Genomic DNA, 18,574 nt, shown 5'->3' with positions numbered 1-18,574 from the left:
TATTTATCTAATTTATCTCTTCCTGTTTACTTTCTTCTCTTTTCCTCCCTCACTCTTTTGTCCTCTGTTCTTTTTCTTTATGATCTCCTGCTTCTCCTTACTGTCTCTCTGCCTTTCTCTCTCTCCTTCTGTTTTCTCTATTTTCTCCCTTCTTTCTATTTCTTTCTCATTTCTCTTGGCATTCCTCTCTGTGCCTCTTTCATCTTATTTATTTCTTATTCTCTTTCTGTTCTCTATCTATACATCTGGACCCCTCTTTCTCTCTCTCTCTCTCTCTCTCTCTCTCAGCTGTTCCTCATAAGATCGGCCGGATAATCGAGGGCAGTCCGGCGGATCGCTGTGGGAAGCTGAAGGTGGGAGATCGGATTCTGGCGGTGAATAATCAGTCTATCGTCAGCATGGCGCACGCCGACATCGTCAAACTGATAAAGGACGCGGGGCTGAGCGTCACACTGCGCATCATCACTCAGGAGGGTGAGTTCACACACTTCACACACACACTCCACACTCACACTCTGCACGCACACTCCACATACACACTCTGCAAACACACTCCACACTCACACTTGCACACACACTCTGCAAACGACACTCCGCACTCACACTCCGCACTCACACTCCGCACTCACACTCTGCAAACACACTCTGCAAACACACTCCGCATATACACTCTGCAAACACACTCTGCAAACACACTCCGCAAACACACTCCGCATATACACTCTGCAAACACACTCTGCAAACACACTCCGCATATACACTCTGCAAACACACTCCGCATATACACTCTGCAAACACACTCTGCACTCACACTCCGCACTGAATGGAAGGAATGACAGATGAGAAACAGACGAGTGCTGGTCAGTATAGCTTTGGATTATAGTTTGGGGACCTGCACTGAAAGAGTGCATAGAGTTTGGTGACTGTCAGGCAAAAGGTGGTTTCTATGGTGTTGCTAGGTGGTTGCAAATGTGTTGCTATGGTGTCCCTGTGGGTTAGTTTCACACAGGTAACAATAGACTTTTTTGTGCACCAGTGAATCTGTCATGCTTAGGTCACCACAAATACAGCTCTGGAATAAAATAAGAGACCACCTGAAAATGATGAGTTTCTTTGATTTTACCAAATTGAAAACCTCTGGAATATAATCAAGAGGGAGATGGATGATCACAAGCCATCAAAGCAAGCTGAACTGCTTGAATTTTTGCACCAGGAGTGGCATAAAGTTATCCAAAAGCAGTGTGTAAGACTGGTGGAGGAGAACATGCCAAGATGCATGAAAACTGTGATTAAAACCATTATTATTATTATTATTATTATTATTACCATTATTATTCCAACAAATACTGATTTCTGAACTCTTTATTGTCCGTAGTTTATAGAATAAAACAACAAATGTTCATTTTACTCAAACTTATACCTATAAATAGCAACTGATTCAGAAACTGAAGTGCTCTCTTAATTTTTTTTTCCAGAGCTGTATGTTAAGCCATTACATTTCTACACTAAAAACCTTTATTTCACAGTTAATATAGTGGCCATTTTTCATGTAGCTAACATGCTTTTCTAATAATATAGGTCCAAGTCAATATTCATGCCGAATTTGGTGCTTGTCTCACAAAGTGAACGATCTGCAGCACTGTGTGTTCTATACTGTATCTATGTTTGTGTTTTTCAGAGGCGAACAGTACGCCCTCTGCTGGTAGCTCTGAGAAGCAGAGTCCTCTGGCCCAGCCCAGTCCCATGACCCAGTCAAGCCAAGCTCCGCCCACTCAGTCCAACAGCATCCCCCTGACCACAACTGCACCTCAACCCAACCTTCATATACAGCCCAATCCCATCTCTCAGAACAGCCCAGCCAATCACGCCAGCCCTGTGACCCCGCCCACTCAGCCTCTGGCCACACCTGTACAGATCTACACCCATGATGGCAGGTAAGCTACCACTATTATCAGAATATGATTTTTTTTTTAAAATAGTGATATTATTGTGCACAATATAAAATGGAACACAAATATTTGGACGTACGCTATATCTGTCTTTCTGTCTCCCTCACACACACACACACATACACACACACACCCAAACACGCACACACATGCTCTGTCTGTCTCTCTGCTTGTTATACAACATCACTTATCTCCGGGAGTTGAATAATTTACCTGTACGTCTCTTTAAAAGGCGTTTAAATCATTTATCCAGGCCTGTAGGGAGCGCCGATGCTCCTCACGGTTCCCCTCACCGCCCCTCCACTCCGCTGCCCTCCGCTCAGCCTTCCTCAGCACTTCGTTACCCCGAGATAAACCCGTACGCTCATCAGAACTCGGCTCGGCTCGTTAGTGTCATCCTCTAGTCTTTGTCCTCTGAGAAAGGAAGGAGAACAGATCCCAGCTCGTGTTGATGCTCCGCCTGGTCCTCAGGGTCCGGAGTCTACAAGCTTCCACTTAGTCCTCCGCTCAGCCGAGGTGTCGACTACGAGCGGCCATGAATTAGAGATGCACTGTTTTCTTTCCATTACGCTTTCTTTGTTTGTTTTACGGTAATACCCCATTGATTCTCAATATTACTGATAACTGATTGTGATTTCTTTAAGTGTTTGCTGTCATAAATACAACACAAACTCAGTATAGCCATTTTATTTACTATCCAAACCCACTAGTGACCGTCTTCTGAGGTGTCTTCTGAGTTTAATATAGAACGACGATGATGGCACAATTCAGAAAAATGAAATAAAATAACATTCATTTATTAATATACCTCCATTCCTGGAGGTATATTCATTTCAGACCTGCTGCACATTCCAAACAAAGTAAGGACAGCTTAAGGCCTAGTAATTAGATTACAAAAAGTAATAATTATGTGATTTTAAACAGGTGATTGTATTCAGAATTTGGTACAAAAGCAGTTCACTCTGTGTTCACTCACCGACCTTGCCTTCACCTGTGTCTCATTTGTTACTCCACCCTTCTCCTTACCAGCTTCCCAGGTATTTCCAATTTCCTGGTTCCCACCTTGTGTATTTATAGCCATGTGTTTTCTGCTTCTCTTGTTGGTCAGTGTACCTCCCCACATCTGTTAGTGTTCCGTGTCCTTGTCGCATTTATGGTTTTCATGTTGTTTAATAAATTTTCCCTTAAGCTTGTTTTTGCGTCCGCCTCCGCGTCCTTCCTGCACCCTACCTGACACTAAGGATAAGTCAAGAATGTCTAGTTTGTAACAAATGTGTGAGAAAATGAATGAAATGTTTAAAAAGCAGCATCATGGAGCATCATGTCCAGAAGCAGCTCTATTTTTCTGAAGGCATTGAGGAATCTTGGGAAAATCATCATACAGTGGAAACACAGAGCAATGTGATAAAACCAATCAGTAGATCCAGATCATTGTAGGAAGAAAGACTAAACCAAAAAAGGAGCATCCAACCTGTTCTCAGCAGCAAGTCTGTCATGGAATGGGGGTGTGTCAGTACACTTCTATGACGCAGCATTAATGCAGAAAAGGACCTTGGGCCAGGGATGTTCATTAATGTTTAAACAAGACAATGCTTATCCACATACTGCACATATTAAAAAGCTGTGCTTCTGGAAAAGAGGGTACAGAGACTGGATTGGAATGCCTGCAGTCCTGATCTGTCTCCAATAAATAATGTGTGGAGAATTTACAGCAAAAAATCTGACAAAGACGACGCTGCACTGTTACACACCTGTTTGCAGGACTAAAACGTCTAATTCTATCTGATTTATGTTATTATTTTTTTGTGTTTATTCAGTATGTGAACACCTGTAATGCATGTTTCTATGGTAACCCAGTGCTCCTGTGATGGTATTGTTGTGTTTAGCTACAGGTCGGAGGTGAAAGCTCGGCAGGACGTGAAGCCGGACATCAGGCAGCCGCCGTTCACTGATTACCGTCAGCCCCCAGTGGATTACCGCCACCCGCCTGTAGCCGACTACAGACACCCCCCACTGCTGGACTACAGACAGCTGCCCACAGACCCCCGCAGCTTTGCCCTGCCAGACTACAGACAGCAACAGGTACACACACACACACATTTTCATACAGACACTCTTTTAGTAGCAGCATTTAATCTGTATGGACAAGTTTATACAGCTGCTCATTCATTGTTTCTTCTGAAATCAAGCGCATTAAAGAGTTTATTCTGCTTTTGTTGGAGTAACTGTCTTTCTCAATTTCAATTTGGTTGGAAACCATAGCTTTAATCATTTAATTGCATTCAGCATTAAGAGCCCCCGACTCATCCCAGAAGTATTGAATGTAGGAACGCCATCATTGCATAGAACACAGTTCCACTGCTCCTCAGCTCGATACTGGGGGCTTTATACCCCTCTAACCCAGACCTAGGTATTAGGCATGGTGTTAATAGGTTAATCTGCTTCATTTTTCTTTAAGCTAATGTAATAGAAGCTGGTAATAGCCAGCAGTTATCATAATATACATTATTTAGTGTGTTCCCGATTTTTTTTTCTTTTTGCTGAATCATTGCTTTAAGATTTACCATTATATAAAATATTGATCTAAAAGACCTGCCTTATTCTTTTAATACAATATTGATGTGTGTTTGTGTGTGTGTGTGTGTGTGTGTGTGTGTGCAGGATTTTGATTTCTTCACAGTGGAGTTGGACAAGAGTGTTAAGGGCTTTGGATTCAGTATCCGTGGAGGACGCGAGTACAAGATGGACTTGTTCGTTCTCCGACTGGCCGAGGATGGACCAGCTATTCGTAATGGGAGGATGAGGGTGAGTGACATCACTTCCTGCTTTACAGAAAAGACTTACAGATTTACAGAAACACTGACATTCATTTTTAAATGGAGAATTAAGGTGATTGGTGAAGAATGATGTTGTTTAAGTGGAGAAAGAAGTTGTTTTGAAGTGAATGATGGTGTTTGGTAGAGAATGATAGTGTTTACGGGAGAATAAAGGTGTTTGGTGGAGAATGCTGGTGTTTATTGGAGAATGTTGGAGGAGAATGATGGTGTTTGGTGAAGAATGATGGTTGAGAATAATGTTGTTTAGTGGAGAATGATGGCAGAGAATGATCGTGTTTGTTGGAGAATGATGGTGTTTTGTGAAGAATGATGGTTTTCTATGGAGAATGATGGAGTATGTGGTGTTTAGAGGAGACAGATGTTTGGTGGAGAATGATGGTGTTTGGTGGAGAATGATGGTGTTTAGTGGAGAATGAGGGTTGAGAATAATGGTGTTAAGTGGAGAATTATGGCAGAGAATGATAGTGTTTGTTGGAGAATGATGGTGTTTTGTGGAGAATGATGGTGTTCTATGGAGAATGATGGAGTATGTGGTGTTTAGAGAAGACAGAAGGTGGAGAATAATGGTGTTTATGTTTGGAAGTGAATGCTGGTGTTAAGTGGAGAATGATTGTGTTTAGTGAAGAAGGTTGGTGTTTGAAAGTGAAGGTGTATATTGTTGAATTGTGGTGGAGGATGTTGGTGTTTGGTAGAGAATGATGGTGTTTAGTGGAGAATGATGGCGAAGAATTGTGGTGCTTGGTGGAGAATGGTGGTGTTTATTGGAAACTGATGGTGTTTTTTGGGAAATTATGGTGTTTGCGGGACGTGTGTCTTTATTCACCACCTCATCCTTCATATCTGTGATCTTTGCCATGCTGAAATCTATCAGAATGCTGTATCTTAAGTGACCCGTTGGTCTCTCGTCTTTTGGTGTGTCGTGACCCAGCGGCCCTCTCCACTGATCTCTCGCTCCATTCCTCTGTTGTTTATTCGAGAGCGTTTTCTTCAGCTGTGCTTATCTGTAATGAAGCTGTTGGAGCTAATATGAGTAAGATTGCTCGGGGGGCTCTTGCTCGTGTCTGTGTGTATTCCTCTCGCAATCTGTCTGTCTGAGCTTCTCCCTCCCTGCCTCTCTCCGCTGAGGTGAAGTAAGCCTGTAGAACTTGTCCCAGGGTTCTGCGTGACTCTGCTGGAGTTATTCATTAGATGCAGCCTCAAACTAATTATTGGTGGAGAAGTGGGGACACAGGCACATCACATTGCCCTGAAAAATTCATCTTTTTTACAGATTTATGTGTCTATGACACTGGGTTCTATGGCAGAAAGTCTACATGTTTTGTCTTTGGGAAATAATTGATGGTATATTATGAGTAGAACTCAATGCTCAGTTCTAGCATAGCATAACAAGCATAACATTATGACCTTGTTTCTACACATTATGCCTCTTATTAGCTCCACTGATCATATAGGACACTTTGTAGTTCTATAATAATAGAACTCTCTGTATACTTTATTTTTATCCCCCTTCTTTCACCCTGTTCTTTATTACTCAGAATTCCAAAGAATAGAAAACCACCACAGAGCAGCTATTATTTTTTGTGTATTTCTCAGCACTGCAGTGATTAGCACTGATGATCATGGTGGTGGTGTATGAGGTGTTAGTTTGTGTTGTGTATCAGTATGAGTGAATCAGATACAGCGGTGCTGCTGGAGTTTTTAAACACATTAATGTAACTGCTTCACTGAGAATACAGCAGCAACATACTTCGAGCTTCTGTCTCTGACTTTACACCTACAAGGTGAAGCAGCTAGAGATAGGAGTGTCTAATAAAGTTGACTCTAAGTGAACACAATGTGTACAAGTCGGTCTGTGTATATACACTCTTTGACCAAAAAAAAACATGCAGCAAGTTGAAACAGAAGTTGAGCATCTAAAAGGAGGTTCTAGTACTACGTCAGAGCCGCTAGACTGGATACAAGATGAGCTACGATTGGGCATGGAGGTATACAGGTTCAGTATGGCATCCTGCAGCACATTTACCCATAGATGTTGCAGCTGTACCTGTAGATCCTGCTCAACACTCATAGGTTGCTAAAGCTGCCTTCCTTTCAGCTGCTCCAACAAATGATGGATTGATGATACATCTGGAGACCAGGCAGGAGAAGGAAATGTTGATATCTGGTGGAAACATACCTGGGAACATTATCCTGCTGACAAATGCCATTTGGAAGCCCTGACACAAAAGGAAGCAACACACGTGGCTGCAGGATGACCTGCCCATATCAGTGAGCTGTTAGTGTCCCTCCTATCACTACTAGGGGTGACTGACTGTTATATGCGATGCTCCTCAGATCTTCACACCAGCAGTTGAAGCAGTGTGTCGCTCCACAGCAGTGGTGATTGAGGTGTGTCAGCAGTAGAATAATAATGACGTGCAGTGAATCATCACTCTGCTCTGTACATTAACCCCAAGGAGAGACATCAAACCTGAGAGAGGATAAAAGCAGCGCTGTGGGGTGAATCCCGCAGATTATAAGCAGCGCTGTCGCTAACGCTCCACACACTGCCTGTAATCTCCACCACGGTAGCAGCAGCAGGTTAGCGCTACAGGCTGTGCTGCAGGTTGGCTTTTGGCATATTTCACTCACACACACACACACACACACACATACACACACACAGTTCACTGAAATACACACACTGTTACACAATAAAGTTACACAATATAGACAAAAATAACATTCTGCAGGTGTTGCCACATAGTTTTTGTGTTAATATGCACTATTTAGTATGAATCTATCTACCTGAAATATACGTGATGGACTTGATATTCATAGAATGATGGTATTTGTTGGAAAATGTTGGGGTTTGATTGAGAATGGTGGTGTTTATTGGAGAGTTATTGTGTTTGGTGGAGAGAATGCTGGTAATTGACAGAGAAAATTAGTGAATGGTGTCTAACAATGATCTTTGGTGGAGAGAATGGTGGTGTTTGTTCAAGAATGATGGAGTAACATTGAGAATGATGGTGTTTGGTGAGGAGAATGATAGTGTTAGATAGAGAGTTAGAGGGCAGAATGATGGTGTGGAAAATTGGAAAATTTACTGGAAAATTATGGTGTTTTTTGGAAAATGACGGTGTTTGTTGGAGAATAATTGTGTTTAGTGGTGAATTATGGTGTTTGGTAACGAATGATGTTTTATAGAGAGTTAGAGGACATTTTGGTTAATAATAACTTGTATTGATAATTAGAATGCAAATAGAAGTAGTGTGTATTATACTGAAGTACAATGTTTGGCGGAAAATGATGATGTTTGATGGAGAATGATGGTGTTTAGTGGAGAATAATGGTGTTTGATGGAGAATGGTGGTGTTTGTAGGAGGATGATGATGTTTGTTGGACAATGATGGTGTTCGTAGGGAGAATAATGGTGTTTGATGGTGTTTGGTGGAGAATGAGGATGTTTGTGGAGAATGAGGATATATAAATGAGAACGTTGGTGTTTGGTGGAGAATTAGGATATTTGATGGAGAATGATGGTGTTTGGTGGAGAATTGGGATATTTGATGGAGAATTATGGTGTTTGTTGGGAGAATGATGGTGTATGATGGTGTTTGGTGGAGAATGGTGGTTTTTGAGGGTGTTTGGTGGAGAATGGTGGTTTCTGATTGAGACTTAGTGGGCATTGATGGCTGCCAACTGATCTTGGATAATAAAGGTAAATGCAGATAGAAATAATGGGTATAATACTAAAGTTTAATTAGGTCTAGATTTTGCTCAGATTACCAACTTTGTGAGAATGTATGCTATTCTTATGGACCAAAATGTACATACAGTATACAGGAAGTACATATATGTTCTAATAATATATACCATATGTAAACCAAATGTAAACTCTTTATCAGAATTACTAAAACTCTTAAATGTTGTTATAAGATATGAATGCCCTCAGTGAGGGTTGCTGATCCATGACCTGTCGCTGAGTGGAGGCATGTAAGGACTGTTGATCGGATCGGTGTATATGTGTGTGTGTAGGGGGCGGGGTATAAAGTAATTAGTGTAATAAATGTGGAGGCCGGGCTGTAATGGCGGCTGGGACAGGGAGCCTGAGCTTGGAGCTCGTTAGCTCTCATTAAGAGCTCGTTTAAATGGAGGACAGAGAGCAGCACAGAGCTACACATCCATCTCCGCTACTTCAGTATTGACAAACATCCTGCATCACCCACCAGGGCTGCCAGCCAGTGTGTGTGTGTGTGTGTTTTTCTTTATTTTCATTCTGTAACTTTTCTGGCTGCTTCCATAAAGTAATATTGTCAGCAAATGCACAGTTACTCTGTTTTTTTACAACAAAAAAAGTATGCAATCTTCAGTAAAATCCTGTGCAAAGCTTGGCACCCTTGGAGATTTTGAAAAATTAGGCCTGATCCAATACATTTCATTTTCTCGTTATCCCTCAAACTCATCAACCATGAGCTCCTGTAAGTAACTGTCTAAAGATCTGAAAACTAAAGTACCTGATGTCCACAAGCCAGGCCAAACATTTTCAGCTAGCAGATCCTAGTGGTCAGAATGTCATTAATAAATGTCGGTTCAACCAGACCCCAGAGAGAGCACAATTGCCTTGCTTTCTCTGGGTGGGTAGATGATGTGCTAGTCTTCACCTTCCTGCTGTTGGGGCATCACTAGTGATCGAGGGAGTCCTAATGAGTGGGTTGGGTAATTGGTCATGAGAGTACCAGTTAGGTATGATGCGGGGACTAACAGTACCAGTATAAACAGAACCTGTATAAACAGTAGTGCAAATATAGAGATATAAAAGCTTAGTACTGGTAAAAGTGTACGAGTGCATACAGTTCTTTAAATGTCACATTTGTAGGGGAAATTACTGTGGATAGGGTAAGCAGTAGTTTCAGTACTGTGTGGATTTGGGGGGGGGGGGGGTCAGGATGCTGAGTGAGTGTATGCTGGGGACAGGATGGGGATGGGGGTAAAGCAGGAAAAGAATTGAGCATCCTCAAAACCTGATGGATGGAGCTATTCCTCAGTCTGCTGCTCCTAGCCCCAATACTCCACAGTCTCCTCCCTGATGGCAGCAGGCTGAAGAAGCTGTGTAGTTGGGGGGGTGTTAGAAGTAGTTTGCGGAGAAAGTAGAGCCGCTGATTAGCCTTCCTGGCCATTGATGCAGAGTTACCCTCTCCACAGCAGTATCGTTGATGGACAGAGGAGTGTGCTGTGTGCAAGTTCTGGGTTCTCCTGAAGTCCAGAGCAATCTTCTTGAATAAATATAGTTAGAGTATGTTCTGCTCTAAGTTCTGCTGTTTGATATGATATGTGTGTGATGTCTGTGTGATGTCTGTTCTTCAGTTATGAAGGCCAGAACATCAGAGTTGGCTTACCAAAGCTTTTCTGTTCACCTCATTGACTGGGGGGTTGGAGGGGCATGGGTTGTTTGTGGGATTAAGCACAATTTCTTCTTTATTTTACAATTTAATTAATAATTTTCTCCACAATTTACACAGCCAATTAGCCAACCCACTCATTCGGACTCATATGTACTCCACCTCTTTTCAAACTGCTGCAACGGATGTAGCTTTGCCGAGTAGCATCACAGCGCACTCGGAGGAAAGCGCAGCAACTCTGTTCTGATACATCAGCTCACAGATACAGCCTTGTGCTGATCGACATCACCCTTTGTAGTGATGAAGGAGAGGGAGTGCCATCAACCCACCCATTAAGAGAGCAAGGACAATTGTACACTCTCAGGGCTCCGGTAGCTGATGGAAAGCTACATGTACAGGATTTGAACTGGCGATCTCCTCCTGATCATAGTGGCAGCGCTTTAGACCACTGGACCACTCGCTGCCCTCAAACACAATTTATTCTTTAACACATAATCTTTAGTTAGTTTGAAGTAATAGTTTGTAATATCCTTATACACACACACACACACACACACGGTGATATAAATGTGTAATAAAGCTGAGTAGATGATCAGTATTCTCTCGTCAGTCTGCAGCGCTGCAGAGAGCGAGACAGCAGCCATGATTCATTCATTTATTCATCCATTCACTGACATTAGCCGAACGCCGCCGCGGCTAATTACTGCTGACGGCCGTCCACCACCGCCCACGCCCATTACCCATCAGCCCGCCCGTCCTGCCTGAGTTATGATTTCTATTGATCCTAATGAGCCATTACTCATAATGAACGTCACTCATACACATTTTATCAGTCTGGCCCGCGCGGGCACGTCTCCAACAACTGTCCTGCAACAACTGCCTTTATAAACATAGCGTTCACTGTGTTTTTATTACCACTATTACTATTATTATTATGATTACTGTCACAATTGTTATTGTAATTATAAGTGCTGCCAAGTTGGTTATTACTACTGACGACTTGATTGATAGTGTTTCTCCACCTCATAATTATCCATATTAAGACGTATTATGTATTATTATAATTTTACTTTGTGATGTTTGTGGATATTTGAAAGGAATAAATCAATATTACATTAAGTTTATAGTAAAAATGCATCGTTTTTTGCATTTAGTTTAGCTTACATAGTTTTAAAGTCTATGTACACCAAACAAGCATAACATTATGACCACTTCCTTGTTTCTACACCCATTATCACAGATATTTCTAGCTCCGCTGATTATACAGGACTGTTATACTTTGTACTGTAGTTTTATAATTACAGACTGTAGTCCTGTATCTGTTTCTGTGCATATTTTATTATTGTCCTCCTTTTTTTACCCTGTTTTTCAGTACTCAGAACCCCACAGGATAGAAAACCACCACAGAGCAGCTGTTCTTACTATTTGGGTGGGGGGGGCTGATTGTTCTGAGCACTGCAGTGATTGACACTAATTATCATGGTGGTGGTGTATGGGGTGTTAGTGTGTGTTGTGCTGGTACAAGTGGACAAGTGGATCAGATTGAGAGTTTTCATAAACCTCACAGTGTCACCGCAGTTAAGTTATGATTTCTGTTGATCCTAATAAGAGGTTTGTCATAATTGATGTCAATAATGCACATTTTATCACTGGGGTCTGTGTTAATGGATTTTCAATAACTGTCTATAAAACGTTAGGTTATGAATATAACCCCTGTTCCCTGAAGGAGAGGAACGAGGTACAACACATAATGTATGGGATATCACGCCCTTGCGTGTCTGGCTGAAGACACCTTTAATCACGCCTAAAAGGCAGATGATGCATAGTGACGAGGGCAGGAGGGCCCGCCCCCTGCATATAACCCCACGTCACCAGCATCACTCCTCAGTTCAAGATGCTGCTCTTCACTGAGCTAACAGCGAAGCGGGGCAACCTGTGTTGTACCTCGTTCCTCTCCTTCAGGGAACAGGGGTTATATTCATAACCTAACGTTCCCTTTCAGTCGATTCACTCGGTACAACACATAATGTATGGGACCTATATACACGCCCCGCGGAGCAGACACCGAACCAAGCGGGCACACTAGAGCACCCCAGACCCCGAAGAAAGAACAGCATGAGCTACTGAAGGGGCCACCACATCTAGGCGATAGAAGCGCACAAAAGTATGAGGTGATGCCCAGCTGGCAGCAGCGCAAATGTCTTTAACGGAGACACCCTTAAAAAGGGCCCACGATGCAGCCATTCCCCTAGTAGAATGAGCCCGCACCCCCACAGGCAACTCCAGACCCTTGCTGTTATAAGCTAATGCAATAGCTTCCACAACCCAGTGAGAGAGACGCTGCTTAGACAGAGCCCTGCCACGAACTGGGTTGGCAAAACAGACAAAAAGCTGGTCACACCCACGGAAAGCCTGAGTACGATCAATGTATGTACGCAGTGCACGCACAGGGCAGAGCGTGTGCATTTTTTGCTGCTCCTCAGAAGCAAATGGAGGATGAGAGAAAGAATTAAGCTCAAAGGCTAGTGAACTATAAGACATAGGCAGCACCTTTGGCACATACGCTGCATTAGGGCGTAATGTAACCTTGATGTCCCCTGGTGCAAACTGGGTACATGAGGGGTGCACTGACAGAGCATGAAGATCACCCACACGCTTAGCAGAGGCTAAAGCAAGCAGCAGAGCCGTCTTATACGAAACATATTTCATGTCTACAGAATTTAGGGGCTCAAATGGAGGCCCAGACAGGGCTTCGAGCACAATAGTGAGGTCCCAGGGAGGAACGGCTGGCCTAGATACAGGCTTTAGACGTCGCACTCCCTTTAAGAAACGTATAGCTAGGGGGTGTGCCCCAGGCGACAATCCCCCAAAACCAACATGACAGGCTGATATAGCCGCCAAATATACTTTTATTGTCGAGAATGAGAGCCCACGCTCCAGTAACTCCTGAAGGAATGTCAAAACATCCACAATGGAACACTGGAAGGGAATCAAATTTCTTCCCTGACACCAGTGCTCAAATGCACGCCATTTATAAGCATACAAACCTCTTGTAGAGGATGCCCTTGCACACTGAATGGTAGCCACAACATTAGAGGGCAAACCGCTGGCCATCAAGGCAGACTTTTCAGCGGGTAGGCATGGAGACACCACAGCTCCGGCCGGGGGTGAACAATTTCCCCTCCCGCCTGAGACAGGAGATTCGAGTGAAGTGGGAGAGCCCATGGATCTCCTGCAAGGAGACTGATTATTTCTGCGTACCATGGTTTTGATGGCCAGCAGGGAGCTACAAGTATCAGAGAGAGGTTCCCCTGGCGCACCCTCTCCAGTGTTGGCATGATCAGCTCCACCGGGGGGAATGCATAAAGCAGAGTGTTGGGCCAGAGATGTGCCAGTGCATCCACTCCCAGGGGAGCACCCTGGTCTGCTAGAGAGAAAAACAGAGGACAATGCGTGTTTTCTCTGGATGCGAAGAGATCTACGTTGGCCCTGCCAAACCGATCCCAGATCTGTTCCACCACCAGGGGACTGAGTCTCCATTCTCGAGCTGGAGGACCTCCCCTGGAGAGGAGATCCGCACCCAAGTTCAGGCGGCCTGGCACATGTGTCGCCCTGAGTGAAAGTAGGTGAAAACTGCTCCACATTAGAAGGGAGTGGGACAGATTCAGAAGCAGGAGTGACCGCGTGCCCCCCTGCCTGTTTATGTAAGACACCACGGAGGTGTTGTCTGTTCTGACTAAAACATGCTTCCCCCTCAATTCTGAGAGGAAGCGCTTTAGGGACAAATGGACCGCGAGCAACTCCAGACAGTTTATGTGGAGGGAGCGCTGCGCTGAAGACCACGCCCCCTTCACAGCTGCCCCGTTGCACACCGCACCCCAGCCTGTCAGGGACGCATCTGTTGACACTACCACGCGAAACAGAACTCTGCCTATAGGCGAGCCCTGGCAGAGCAGGCGGGGCTCTCTCCAAGGAGATAGTGCTTTCATACAACCCTGGGTCACAACTATCTTTTTCTGGAGATGGTGTGAGGCGTTCAGGCGGTGTGATAATAGCCAGTGCTGAAACGCACGCATTAGAAGTAAACCCAGCGGAACTACCGCTATCATTGACGCCATTTGACCCAACAGTTGGAGAAATTGGCGAAAACGTAGACTGCGCGCCAGCTGAAACTGCGCGAGGCAGTCGCGGAACGCACATATTCTGCGCTCTGACAGACGCGCTCGGCTGGTGAGAGAGCATATTTCCAACCCCAGAAAAGACAGCTTCTGGCTGGGAATTAGAGAGCTCTTTTTCAAATTCACCGAGAAACCCAGCCGCTGAATATGGGATAACACAGCCCCTGTGTGCGCTAAAGCTTCGTCCCTCGACCGTCCAATTAGAGCCAGGTCGTCTAGATATGAAAGCACTCGCACTCCTCGCATCCGCAGAGGAGCGAGAGCTGCTTCCACACACTTCGTAAAAGTGCGCGGGGCCAGAGAAAGCCCGAACGGGAGAACGAGCCACTCGTAAGCCACGCCCTCGAAGGCGAATCTGAGATAACGTCTGTGATCTGGATGGACTGCAATGTGAAAATATGCATCCGTGAGATCTATAGACGTGAACCAATCCCCCGGGCCGACCGCGCGAAGGAACTGGCGAAGTGTTAGCATTCTGAATTTGAAAACTCTTAAATGCTTGTTTAATGTTCTTAAATCCATAATTGGACGTAACCCCCCGCCCCTCTTCGGCACCACAAAATAACGGCTGTACCAGCCTCTTTGTGCATCGGCCTGAGGAACTACACGGATCGCCTGCTTGCAAAGAAGAGTTTCTATCTCCTCTCTGAGCACCGCCGCAGCGTTGAGTGACACTTGCGTGTACACCACGCTGGAAAAGCGGGGGGGGCGCTTTCGAAACTGCAAGCGGTAACCCATGGCAACAGTCCGCTCTACCCAGGGCGAGACTGCGCATGCGCGCCAGTTTGCTGCACGTGCAGCGAGCCGGCTGTGATGATATGCTACTCGTGGAGGGGCGGAGCCCTCCTGTGGCTGAAATTGGGAGTGCAACACATTTTTTTGTGGGCTGGACATTTTTATTTCGCCCTGAGTTACAGAATGCAACTTTATTATTAGGGCACCCTCCCCCCACCCCTGAGTACAGTGACTGGGCTGTGGGAATGCTTGAACACACGTGTTTACAGAGAACAGGTGATTTATAAACGATGTTGGGGCAAAACGTGCCCTTTTTGAACTTGGCCCCGGAAGAGGGGAAAAACTGCGCCTCTTCGGTGGCTTTAGGGGAGAAACTGTGGTGTCTCCGACCAGCGGAGACCTCACTCCCCCTTCTCTGCGAGCTAGGATGAGTCAGGCTTCCTCTTCCTCACCGCGGAGTCTTTCTGGTGCCCGGGAGGAGGACCTTTGCTCCAGGCTGAGTGGCGTGGAGTGTGTTTGGGCTGCTGCTGCTTGGGCGGGGGATTCCCCGCAGTAACCGTAGCAGCGGGCCTCTTCATCGGAGGAAGCGGCGCTGCGGGCTTGCGGGCAGTCAACTGCGGTTTCTGCTTCTCCCGTCTTGGCAGAATAGATCGCAAAGCCTCCGTCTGCTTTTTCCTCAGCTCGAACTTGGCTTGAATGGCTTCGAGTGACTGGCCAAACAGACCTGCCGAGGAGACCGGCTCGTCCAAATAAGTCGCCCGGTCTCTGTCTGGCATGTCAGACAGCGTTAGCCACAAGTGGCGCTGTGCCACGACAGTAGACGCCATTCCTCTGCCCAGCGAGAGAGCCGCACAGCGAGACATACGCAGGATGTAATCTGAGGCAATTCTAACCTCATTTAGCAGAGCTGTTAGCGGGCTGTCCGCGGGTAGCTGGTCTCCGAGTTCGGCTAGACACATCGCCTGGTAAGTCTGGAGGAGAGTGACTGAACTCATCGCTCTGGCCGTGCCTGCCTGCGCGCGATAAACCTTGTCCAGCTGGGAGAAGGAGAACCGGCAGTGCTTGGAGGGAAGCACGGCTGGTCCCGCGACTCCCTGATTATGAGACGGAGCCAGGTACGCTGCCAGCGAAGGCTCCATCGGAGGGGGGTTTAGCAGCCCCGCCTCCCCTGACCCTTCCAGCTCGAGAAACTGCGCGTAACCAGGCACCGTGGTGCGGGTTGACAGCGGTTTAGCCCATGACGACGTCAGCTCTGTCATGAAGTCGGGGAAAAGTGGGAGACGATGCTTCACCACTTGCGGAACCGGGGGAAGGAAAAATCCCGCGAATCTGGTCGCTTTTTTGGACAGATGAGGAGCAGGCCACTCCACGTCCAGCTTTTGCGCCGCACGACGGTAAAGGGAAAAGAAAGAGGTGTCAGCCTCGTCCTGTTTACCCTCCGCAGCCGTCGGGGCTGGAAGAACCTGCAGCTCTTCCTGCTCGTCTTCGGAGTAATCAAGCTCGTCTACACCGAGACCGAACGGGTCGTCGTCCTCGAGCTCGGCTGCAGGCTCGGAGAGCTGCGGCTGACACGGAAGAGTCAGCGACGGCGAATTCATTTCGCACATCTCCAGACTCTCCATGTGCTCAGCCCAGTTAAGGCAAGGTTCCCCTTCGTCCTCGGCTTCCTCGACGTCCGAACAGGACGGCCCAGCCTTTCCGGAGATCAGGGGATCCTCGCGTGCCACTGCTGCTTGTCCGAGAACTTTCTCAACGAACGTTACACGGCGTTCGAGGGTCGACCGCCTGAGCTGGCGACAGAGCGCACATGCATCAGGTTGGACCAAGGCCCTCCTAGCATGGACGATTCCCAGGCAGACTGGACATGCATCATGTTGGTCCTTCTCGGTAATGGCAAAACCACATCCCTGAGGACAAGGACGGGAGGCTTTCTTGCCAGGCTGAGAGGTAAGGTTGGCTTGCGAGCTCATTTTAGGCAGCCGTTAGCGAAGCTAAACAGGCTAGCCCCGAGACTTACAAAGCAGGTTTAAAAGCAGCAAAATCCTTTAAATAACGCTCCGCGGGAAGACGACTCACCAATATGAGGTTGTTGTCGTGCTTGCCTAATGGAACAGTTAAGTTATCCGAAGGATTGCTGAATTGAGCTAACTAGACTAGCAGAAAAGGTGTAAGGTGTTCTCAGCGAAGTGAAGAGCATAAGAACTGAGGAGTGATGCTGGTGACGTGGGGTTATATGCAGGGGGCGGGCCCTCCTGCCCTCGTCACTATGCATCATCTGCCTTTTAGGCGTGATTAAAGGTGTCTTCAGCCAGACACGCAAGGGCGTGATATCCCATACATTATGTGTTGTACCGAGTGAATCGACTGAAAGGGAACCACTACCTTTTTTGAACACTGGAGCTACTTAACAGCTCCTGTGTTCCTGTAGCTCTAGTCATGTCCTTTTCCGAATGGCTGTATAGCAGTATCATTCCCTAACTGCTTTGTTTCCCTCTGTGTGTGTGTGTGTTTGTGTGTGTAGGTTGGGGATCAGATCATTGAGATAAATGGAGAGACTACGCGGGAGATGACCCATGCTCGGGCCATCGAGCTCATCAAATCTGGCGGCCGCAGAGTTCGCCTGCTGCTGAAGAGAGGAACAGGGCAGGTCCCTGAGTATGGTGGGTTTACAAACACTCACACACACACACGAACATGAACACACACGCACACACACACACACAGACACACAAAAACACTTATATATACTGTATATATGTAATCCATATAACAAAATGCTTACATAAACAGCTCTGGAAAACATTAAGAGACCACTTCAGTTTCTGAATCTGTTTCTCTGATTTTGCTATTTATAGGTACAGGGGTTGGACAATGAAACTGAAACACCTGTCATTTTAGTGTGGGAGGTTTCATGGCTAAATTAGAGCAGCCTGGTGGCCAATCTTCATTAATTGCACATTTGCTCAAAATATTGCAATACAGGCGCCGAGTGGTCCAGCGGTCTAAAGCGCTGCCACTATGAGCAGGAGGTCGCCGGTTCGAACCCCCCGCTCATGCAGCTTTGCCATCAAGCTGCCGGCGTTAGAGGGAGCAAAATTGGCCCTGCTCCCTCTGGGTGGGTAGATGGCGCTCTTTCCCCACGTCACTCCTATGGTGATGTCTGCAGCACAGGGCGTCTGTGAGCTGATGTACCAGAGCCGAGCCGCTGTGCTTTCCTGCGAGCGCGCTGGCTGCTCGAAAAGAAGCGGTGTATCGGATACTTCACATGTATCGGAGGAAGCATGTGTTAGTCTTCACCCTCCTGGTGTGTTGAGGTATCACTAGTGATAGGGGGAGTCCTAATGAATGGGTTGGGTAATTGGCTGTGTAAATTGGGGAGAAAATGGGAAAAATTAGAAATAAAATTATAAAAATATATATATATATATTGCAATACACACAACATTATGCGTGAAACACCAGAGTTTAAAAGAGGACAAATTGTTGGTGCA

At 46.0% G+C, this 18,574-nt stretch overlaps 1 protein-coding gene across 12 annotated transcripts in view; it reads left to right on the top strand.

Annotated features, from left to right (window-relative positions):
* The window catches only part of magi2a (membrane associated guanylate kinase, WW and PDZ domain containing 2a), a 321,760-nt gene that overhangs the window by 288,866 nt on the left and 14,320 nt on the right, over positions 1 to 18,574 (top strand). For 11 of the 12 annotated variants that reach the window (XM_022671571.2, XM_049473851.1, XM_049473850.1 and 8 more), the window contains 5 exons: positions 289 to 474; positions 1,679 to 1,934; positions 3,836 to 4,031; positions 4,611 to 4,754; positions 17,605 to 17,743. In XM_022671571.2, the coding sequence (XP_022527292.2) occupies positions 289 to 474; positions 1,679 to 1,934; positions 3,836 to 4,031; positions 4,611 to 4,754; positions 17,605 to 17,743 (921 nt within the window). The remainder of the gene's footprint in view (positions 1 to 288; positions 475 to 1,678; positions 1,935 to 3,835; positions 4,032 to 4,610; positions 4,755 to 17,604; positions 17,744 to 18,574) is intronic. The other variant, XM_049473848.1, reaches the window with a different exon arrangement.

The sequence above is a fragment of the Astyanax mexicanus genome, chromosome 2 (assembly GCF_023375975.1).
Source record: "Astyanax mexicanus isolate ESR-SI-001 chromosome 2, AstMex3_surface, whole genome shotgun sequence".
NCBI classification, from domain to species: domain Eukaryota; kingdom Metazoa; phylum Chordata; class Actinopteri; order Characiformes; family Acestrorhamphidae; genus Astyanax; species Astyanax mexicanus.
This window is presented reverse-complemented; position numbering and strand designations above follow the sequence as displayed.